General features: G+C 46.0%; 2 protein-coding genes across 3 annotated transcripts in view; both read right to left on the reverse strand.

Annotated features, from left to right (window-relative positions):
- BEND5 (BEN domain containing 5) overlaps positions 1 to 9,689 on the reverse strand; it is a 45,576-nt gene extending 35,887 nt beyond the window's left edge. Inside the window, exon 1 of one of the 2 annotated variants that reach the window (XM_012722336.1) lies at positions 9,411 to 9,636. Coding sequence is in view for 1 of the 2 variants with exons in the window: in XM_004678982.1 (XP_004679039.1) it covers positions 9,411 to 9,636 (226 nt within the window). In the remaining variant the exon portion in view is untranslated. Of the gene's footprint in view, positions 1 to 9,410 lie in introns of both variants that reach the window. The other variant, XM_004678982.1, reaches the window with a different exon arrangement.
- AGBL4 (ATP/GTP binding protein-like 4) overlaps positions 1 to 9,695 on the reverse strand; it is an 893,441-nt gene that overhangs the window by 196,641 nt on the left and 687,105 nt on the right. The gene's annotated exons all lie outside the window — the stretch shown is intronic.

A 9,695-nucleotide genomic window follows, 5' to 3' on the forward strand; every position in this document is an offset into this window, starting at 1 on the left:
TCCTTACTAACCCAGAATTTAAGGTGCTGCCTCACATTTACATTTAGTCCATGGAAGATTACTCAACACTCAATGTCATTGTAAAAAATGGAAGAAGTTGTTGGGAGAGAGAAGCTCAGGATCAAAGACAGTCTGAAGTTTTGAATCAAGTAGGTCCTGGTTTGGAATTCTGGATCTACTATATGCTAACTATGTGAACTTGGGCAAGCTACTCAACCTATCCGAGTCTGTTTCATTACCTAAAACTGTTTGCCATAAGGTAGCGCATGTTAAGCACCAAGAACACTGCCTTTCTTGTCACAGGTATTCAATAAGTAGCTGCTGTGAACCACTACCCCTCTGAGCTATAATTTTGGCTTTTATCCAATGGCAGAGAACCACTGCAGGTATCTGCCATAGGTTGAGACATGATGGAAGAGATATTTTGGGAAGATTAATGTGGCAGTGGCAAGCAAGATGGATGAGCTGTGAGAGGAATCCTGAACACAGGTGACAAGAAGATCTAACTCTTCACTGGCCACTTTAATGAATGTGAGCAGTAGTGTGCATTCTCTGAAACAGCAAATAACCTCACACAGCATCTTTAATGTGGCTTGGGAATATACTTCTAGTATTGAATTCCAGGGGACCATAGGAGAAACTTGCAGTGGATTCAGAAGGACGTGGAAAACTCTCCAGTCAGCCTGACTTTCCAGCTGCTTAAAGCTCAAGGCCAAGTGATCAGTTTGTGATAATGTATGTAAACAAAAATAAGTGTGTATACTCTGAAGAGATAGCCTTCAATGATTCTGACTTCCTGATTAATTCTTTGTTTTTTAGGGTAAAGAAAATGACCAAGCATTTGGGCACCAGCCATCTCTTCCTCCTTTCTAGCTACTAAGCAGTCAACTAGATGGATTCATCTGCTCGCCAAATATATTATAGAAGTACCTATTATGTGCCAGGCTAGGTGTCAAATTCTTTACTAACATCACTCTATCGAAACACCATAGTCTACAGAAGCAGATACTGCAGCACACAGATGTGAGGTGGCTTACCTAAGACATAAAGCTATTGAACCGCAGAGTCAGAATTTCAAATTAGGTCTGCAAGAGACTACACCTGATTATCCTATAGGAACAAAAGAAAAATTATCAAGCGCGGCATCTTCCTTAAGTGAATTAAAAGGCATGTATAAAATGGTGAGTGTGTCAATTTAACTCCTGAAGTGCCTTTCTCCCAAGGCTTCACTATGCTCTAGGAGAATGCTTTGACAAACTCCCAAATTGAAACTACACTACACAAATAGGACTTAAAGCCAAATTCCTGAACTACATGCTTACCAATGCCATCAAGCTCTAACGAATCCCCAAATGGAGCTTCCATCCAGAACCACAAAAACCAGCAGAAGTTGCTCTTCAAAAATATAGAACTTGGTAGCCATTTTTAAGTGAAAGGGACCTCTCATTAAACACACCACTGGGGGCAAACTAGAGGCAGGGAGTGTTTTTGAAAACAGGCAGGTGGACAGGAAATTTAATATAAGTCTGTTTTTAAAAGTCAAGAAATCTTTGAAAACTTTTTAGAATACAGTAAATGGGGTATGTGCTATTTGGACATCCCTCTCCTGATAGATGTAATCATGCTGGGCAATTAAAAGAATCCAGTGTCAGAAAGTTTAGTACAGGTTTGATAGAACGAGATTTCAAAAGACTAAATAGAAAAAAATTTACAAAACTATGACTTGTTTGAAAAATCTACATCCAAATTTAAAGTTTTTTTATCTGTACAAAAATCCTATAAAATCTTATTTTGCATTAAAAACAGGCCACAGAAAAGGCAGGCAGATTATACACTCTTTGGTCTACAGTGTTTGTTTTTGTAAGATCGAAGGCAGACAAAAATTCTGGGTTTTAAGGATTGTATCCAACCTAGACAAAAAAAAAAAGATGACCTGCAGTGGTGGGGGCACAGGTCGGAGGTCAGCTCTACAGCTGACTCCATAGGTGACGACACGTCTTCTAGTGACTTTCTGTCCTGTCAAATATGGGAACCAAGGGAGGAAACCTCAACAAGCCCTTCCAGTTTTGTGCCCACCGGCCAGTAAAGAGGATCTTCCAAGTCTCTCTCCGGAGCAGTGTGGGTAAGAATAGGTGACCTCACGCTTCTAGATAGGAATGCTTGAAGCAATGTCTTATTGGGGCATCCAAAAGGAGAGAGCGGGAACCGCTACCCAGGTTTCAGTCGGTCTCCCCACAGGCAGTCTCACTGGCCAGGGACCTCATTCGGTTGGCTCGTTTTTCTAGCTACCCTCTTACTGCTGCCAGGGTAAAAAAAAGCCCCCAGCAAAAGGCCGTGGAGAAGCAAAGCATGGGGGTAAACTGTAAGTGTTTCATGCTTAAGCCAAGCCCTAGGAGGATTTAAAGCACAACACAAGTTAAATTTTAAACTTGTCGGCTCCTTACATATGCTTGTTCCTCTAAATCAGTCCTTTCCATAAAGGGTGGTACCACAACTAAGCAAGCTGTTCTCTCAGTAATTCTTAGCCCCTGTTAGTCCTTCACAGCTGCCTATATTTAAGGAGTACCTACTATGTGTCACTTTTCCCTATTACCTTGCTAAGCAATAGAGTGGGCAAGTAGATGATTACTGTCTCTGTTAGAGATAAGAAAATGAAGGAAGGAAAAAGTCGCAGTCACACAGCTGGTAAGCAGCTGAGTTATGATCTGAACCCAGCTGGTCTGACATCAAAGCCTAGCTTCTTTGAGCTCTCTAACAACACTTCCTCCTCCATATTTAAGGAAGTGACCTAGAGGTTATCTAACCAAATTCTCCCATAGGGCAGGATTCCATTCCAGAATATCCCTGATCTGCTTGCCACATCCAATGTCTGGGAACTCATCACCACACTGAAGCCCTTTGCATTATTCATCTGTTTTCCCTGCTATTACTATAGCGCTCCCACTCACCTCTGTCAGTTCCACTCTCTGGCTCTAACTCAGGTCTTCGGACCCCAAAGAAGAGGTCTGAACCTTCCTCCACAGGGTAAAACTCAGACATTGAAAAATGTCAAAATATCCCCTGCAAATCTTTCCTTCTCCTACATATATATTTAGCTGTCTTATCCTATGTCTCCCCAACAAACTTGGAGGGAGTACTCGCTCTGTAGTAAAAAGAAGCAAACGCCTGCTGATATCTGGGATCCAAAAACTTTTTTCTTCCTTTGGTTTCCAGGACATGCTTGATTCTCAGTCCCTCTATGGCAGCTTCTCCCCAGTCACCTTTTTTGGAATGTTCTTCTGTACCCTTTTAAGCTGGTGTTCTGAAGAGTTCTATCCTGCATGGTTCTGAAGAGTTCTACCCTGCATGCTTCTCTTCCTCTGCACCCTCTCCACTGCGACCTCACTCCTCCTGTGGCTAATGACTTCCATGCTGGCGTCTTCAGCCCAATTTCAAATTGCTCTCCTGAATCTCAAGCCACATGCCTAAGCACTCTCCTGAAGTATCCGTCCAGCCATCTAGGGGCCCTGAGATGCAACATGTCTCAAACTAACTCCCCTCCTAACTTCTAGTGCTATCCTCCTGGGGAGAGGGGACGCACCACTGCACATCATCACCCCATGTATCATCACCACCAGTCGGTTCCCAAGCCCCATAGATTCTCCTTCCTTAACATATCAAGCATCTCTCATAACCACTGCCACCTCAGTTCAAGTATCATACTTCTTGACTAAGTCGACTTACACTTCTTTATAAGCCTTGTCTATGTGGGAAGACTTAGCCCACTGCCTACAGCACTCACCAAACAACTGTTTGAATAGTTCTTGTCTCAGGTGAAGCAAGAATTCTTCTCTCACAAGGGTGTTTATAGAGTCTGATGACATTCCTATCACTGAACCTGGCACCTGGTGACTACCTGATAAATATTTAGGAAATCAGTTCTTGAAGGCGAAAGCAACAACAACAAAGAAGCCTGGTCTTCCTCCTCTATTTCTACCCAGTAAAGGGCTGAATTATCCTAGGTGTAGGATAATTCAATACCGACAGAAGTTCAAAGAACCAGAGAAAACCTCTTCAGGATATGCACACTTTTCTGAAAGCATTTTCAAACAAAAAGTCCATGCATCTTCTCTCTCTAAAGAGCTCACAGATAGAGCAGGTAAGCCTAGTGGAAACATTAATCTGGGCGCTGAAGATCTAAAATTGAATTTGACTTTTTGACAAACTAGTGTGTGCTTGAATGACAAATCACCATATGAAAAAGCAAGACCTTAACTGGGCTGGGGAAATTTTTTCTTTCAATCCTGAGAAGCAGACTTCCAAGGGACCCTGCAGCACCCTCTATGTCATTGTAACAAATGAGTGGTTCTTGAATAAGACAAATCACATCCATGGTTAACATTTCAGTAGAATCTGCAACAGATGACAGCAGAGAAGTTCCAATCTTTGCTTCAAAGTATATCAGCAGAACATGTCAAAGCCTAAATTAAAAGTTTCACTTGCTTTAAAAAAAAAATAAATCCTTTTGTTGGCAGTCTCCCACTGATGACATGCAACAATCTTTGCATATGAAATCGGCTAGTCCCCTGCCTCGCTGCTAACTTTGTAGAAGTTCCAAAGCATTTCTGGAGCAAGTGATCTATTTGGACCGACAATGCCAAACTGGGACCTGAGCCCTGAATGAGCTAAAATTACCAAAGCAAGAAAAACGTGGCTTTGGAAGCTATATTCCCCAAATGCAGCATTTCTTTTGGTCAAGGGAATGATAAAGAATGTTGACTTTTTCCAGATGAACAAAGTTGAATGAAACCTCAAAATCCCACTGCAGGTTTCTGTTCTGAAAAACAAGCTGCTACCACAGAGATTCCTATTTGCCCTACTTCTCCTCAGGCATAAAAAACAAACAAACAAAAAACAAACAAACAAAAAAAACCCCAAAAAACAAAAAAAAACCACCTGTCTCCCCAAAGCTCCTGAGGCTAACATGAGCGGACTGAAGTGTGCCACATGCTAGGCACTACCTATGTGGAGACAAAGAAGGCAGGCCCCTGGCCTCGAGGGTGTCACTGTCTGAGAGGAAGACAGATACATTCACAACCAACCGGAACAAGCACAAAATGCGGGAGATCCATAAGTAAGAGCCAGGCAAAGTAAGAGAATGCTAGCAGGGAGTGTCCCTTGGGGCAGAGGGTGAGACAGGCAACAGCCTGAGGCAGGGGGTCCCTGTGTATTTTGCCGCCTCTTCTACCACTGCCCTTCACTCACTGTCCTGTGTCTGCCTTCCCTTCTAGAAGCTGAACTCCATGGGCACAGGCCCCATGTCAGACAACGATTAATCCATGCTGACTGGCTAAGGAGCAAGTGAGGGTATGTCCTCAAGTGGCATGAAATGTCACAAGACTAGCAGAAGGGTGGAGAAGCTGGGGAATTTAGGGGAGGCTGAGTCCACTATGTCAAGCTAAGAAACTCAAGTTTTTATTCAGTGGGCAAAGGGAGCTCTAAAAGATTCTAAGGAGAGCAATACATTGAGATTGCATTTTCTGTGTTTTCAAAGATTATTCTAATGGAATTTGGAAAACAGATTGGAGACAGGTGAAAATTAGAAGGCTGGGGCACTGATTAATGAGTGAAAACTGGAGCAGGCCTGCAAGAAGGTAGCAGTAGAGTAGTTGGAAGGGAAAGTGTTAAAAGAAACACTGAAAACCCCTCCTCAAACTGGTCCCTTCTCCATACTTCCCAGGGCCTGATTTCTCTCCCAAGCACTTACCTGGGCCCTCTGAGAATGGGGCCCATTTCTCCTTTAGAACTTTGTCCCTGATGGCAACTCTACATAGTAGGGCCTGAGAAGTTACATTTGTCCCCCCCAGGCCCTGCTGTCATTGAAATACCAGTACCTCAGACATGTGGGTACACTGGTACATTCACTTCTTAACAGCACTAGGCCTGGCAATGAGAAAGTTGGAACACTTCATCACAAAAGGGGTTTAACACACTTAAAGAATAACAACACAACAAAGGTGTCTGGAGACACCTTTTTAAGACTCTGAGCCCAGAGAAACAATGCAGCTTTGTAAACAAAACAAAACAAAACAAACAAACAAAAACAAAAAAACACCTCAATACTATGAGCCCCAGAAGAGGGTGGGGTTGCAGTTAGAAAATGGTGAGTGTTCCTAATGGGTAGTTGTCATTTTTATAACCCACTTGGCAATAAAGGAGAATAAGGACAGACCAACGTCCAAAGGTGAACCAAGTCTTGGGCTATGTGGAGATCCCTCAGGCGGATGGGAGTTCCTTTGAAAGGATTTCTTCAGGAAAGTGGCAGCTGAAGGTGGGCAGGTGAGGTGTGTGCCCTGCAGGAAAGAGGCTGGTAACAGAGGAAGAGCAGAACAGGCTTGGAAACTCAGAAAGTAAAAATTGCCCTTGGCTTGAAAACTTGCCCTGAGCTATAAGCTTCACAGACATTTCTTTCATTTCCTTTCACTACTTCCAAGCAGGCCATGTGGCTGAGGGGAACAAGAATTGCCACTTGACAAAGGAGATTGTCAAGCAGGGTGTGGCGGCAGAAGAGGCTGTGTTCCAAGGTGAGTTTGTCGTGATTAGTAGTGAGGCTGCAGGCAACTCTCTGTGCCTCAGTGTCCTCATCAATAAAATGAGATGGGGTCACAGGGAGAACTAACAGAGCTACTTCACAGACATGTAGCGAGACTCACTAAAGGTTTCCTAAAACTTTGATGACAATTTGGTGAGAAGAGGGTCAAGACGTAGGGTCCGACACACACTGAAGCCAGGGTATCAATGGCCATGGGAAGGAAAAATGCAGAGTTCCACAGTAGTTGGCTTTGACACTGCTTGGATACTAGAAGAGATACACCTGAAGGCGGTGGGGGGGGGGGGGGCTGGGAGCACACCAGAATGCTGGGGGCATTCTGTAGCTAGCACACTCCTCACTAATGGCCAGAAAGTGGCCTTGGAGCTGCCTCTGGAACAGACTGCTGGTGCCAAAGAGGAACCAGTTGCTCACAGTTAACTCACACAAAACCACCTCTGCTGCCCCTCTGAGGGGTCACTTGCTCACATCTGGTGCCACAACTCAGTGGCATTTACACCTAGGTGAAGTCAGGGGGTGAGCGGTTTAACAAGTCACTGCAAGCAGGTCTCTAAGCCTCATCATGTTAAATGGGGTCAGGAGTCACTTAGGACAGCTCTTCTAGCACAAACGATTTGTCAAACACTCCCAATCAGCTCTGCAGCCGGGGCAGTGGCTCCAATTTAAAAATTAACCAGCTGATTGGGATTCAAACTATGGTCCAGCCAACCTCAAATCCTTTCCTCCCCCACCACCTTTCACAGAGAAAGGTGGTGGGTGGGACTGAATAGAGGTGGAGGAAACACTTTCCCACTCACTCTGCTCATACTGCCACTAGGCTTCTTCGTTCGATCCACTCTGCCAGTTTCCAGATGTTACCTCGCTTTTCTGGTTTGTTTTTTAAGAACCTCAGACTGGAAGTATGAATAGTCCACAAGTTCAAGTTTCATGGTCCTCAAACCAGCAACTATATGCACCTACCTATGAAGACTTGTCAGTTTTTAAAATTAATCAGTGGACACTACCATCTGCCTTAGCTGTCCCTCTGTAGTGCTTGAAGAGCAAAAGCACAGTGTTTATGTTTGCTGAATGAATAAATGGATGAGTGCGCTATCTCTAAGAGATGAAACAGTCACCACAGACTAGACACATATAGACCCTGGACCCCTTGGGCACACACTGCTTCCTCTCTGCTAGGCCCTTCTAAGCCTACCAGTTTAATACAGCCATCAAGAAGCACACTTTCTCTTTCAGCTAAGTAGAAGCTAAGGTTACAACCTAGTTACAACTTCCTATACTCTTGGGGTATAAACTCCTAATCCCTTCCCTCAGGTAATTAAAATCAAGCAAACAAACAAAATAAACCCAATCAGAGACAAAGGTTTTCCTTTTCTACTTCTGTTTTTCTGGACCCAGGTAGTAGGCTGTGAGGGGTCCATATCCCTGTGCCCCAAAGGCTGGTCAGGGAGGTGGTGAGGAGACAGTCTATGAAAAAATGTCTCCAGGCACTGAATGGTTTCCAGTTCCTCCACTCCTGCAAACCAGCTTTCCAGAAGCAACAGAAGGTAGTAGAAAGGAACTGTCAAAAACCAGTGCTGGAATCTGCTAACTGGCCACTAGACCCCAGGCAAGTTCTTCTGTTTCAGCCACAGTTTCCTTATCTGTCATATTTAAATATGATACATGCTGGCTTCACTTTTAGTCTAAATGTGTGAAAGCAAAGGAATTTGTGGGCGTGGGGCTGTGGGGAGGGGAAGGAAAGGTCTCAAAACTATAAAATATTAGCATTATCTTTTTTCTTTCCTCTCCCTGCTCTTCCCTCCCATGTGGAAGGCAGGGTGGCTTCCGGCCTGGGTCTGCTGCTGTAAGGTAGATCCTGCAAATAAAAGTAATACCTTCCTCCTCTTCCCATGTCTGCACCTCAGCCTCCTAGAACTAGCTCAGAAAGAGGGTCCACTGCCATCTCTTTACAAAGGGCAGGGCAATCACAGTAAGTCAGAAAGAACTGGGTGTAGGAAACTGAAGGGCTGCTGCCTTCTCTTAGTGCCAGCTGGACCTCGGTATCCTCACCTATCGGAGGGGAATGATACCACCTGGCGTGCTTATTTCTCAGAGTTCTGGGAAAGCAAAAATGGAAGATCCTAAGAACTCCTTCCTGGCCCTCAGGTCTCCTTCTGGGAGATTCAAAAGGGATGAAGAGGCTAAGGGATGTTGAGTGAGGGTCATGCACTCTTTACCTCTGTCACTTGGCCAGGGAAGAACAGAGGAGAGAGGTGTCTAGAGCCCAGGGTCCAAGGTCTCCTCATCCTGCCCAAGGATGGCCTAGGTGGGACAGGATGTCACAGCTTCCCTCTGTGAAGAGGGCCCCTTGGAGAAGAGCCTGAAAATATCTGCCTTGCCCTCTCACTCTCAGGAGGTACCAAGGGCGTTAAAGGGAGAGAGACTGACAGCTGGAGAAACTTAAGAGGACAAGAAACTGGGAGAGAGGCAAAAGGGTGAGAGACAGAACTGAAGTCACAAACGGGCAGGCAGAGAAAGGGAAAGTGAAGGAGCCAGAAGAATACACAGAAACTGAAAGAGGAGAATGAACACGAAAGAGACATGGAGACAGACTGACAGCGCGGGAGTGTCGGGGAGACCTGGTAGACAAAGGGGACCATCCCGTATTTTTAACTGGTCTGGCCTTTTGGAGACACCCGCGCCCAAAAGAAAAGCCCAGGGGGAGGGAGGAGGAGGCCGGAGCAAGCAGTGGCCCCTCCGACCCCTTCGCCCCAGTGCCCGGCCCCCTCCCTGGTCCCGGCCCCCACCCGCGTCCCGCCGTCCCTCCGGCCCGCTCTCTCACCTGCCAGCGCCAGGATCTGGGCCTTATGGAGCAACAGCGCGCCCCAGTCGCGGGGGGCGCGCGGGGGGCTCTCGGGCTCGGCGCCCAGCTCCTCCGGGCCCCGGTACACGGCGTACACCTTCTGGTTGTCAAAATCCAGTCGCGAGCGGGGGCTGAAGTCGCGCACGCACGACACAGGCAGCGCGTAGCAGACGTTGTCCTCCAGGAACCGCACAAAGGCGTACATGGTGGGCGCCGGGGGCGGGCCCCGGTCGGGCCGGTCAGCCCGCGGGGCGGGCGCAGAGG

Source organism: Condylura cristata, unplaced genomic scaffold (assembly GCF_000260355.1).
Source record: "Condylura cristata isolate star-nosed mole 26May11 unplaced genomic scaffold, ConCri1.0 scaffold00008, whole genome shotgun sequence".
Lineage (NCBI taxonomy): Eukaryota > Metazoa > Chordata > Mammalia > Eulipotyphla > Talpidae > Condylura > Condylura cristata.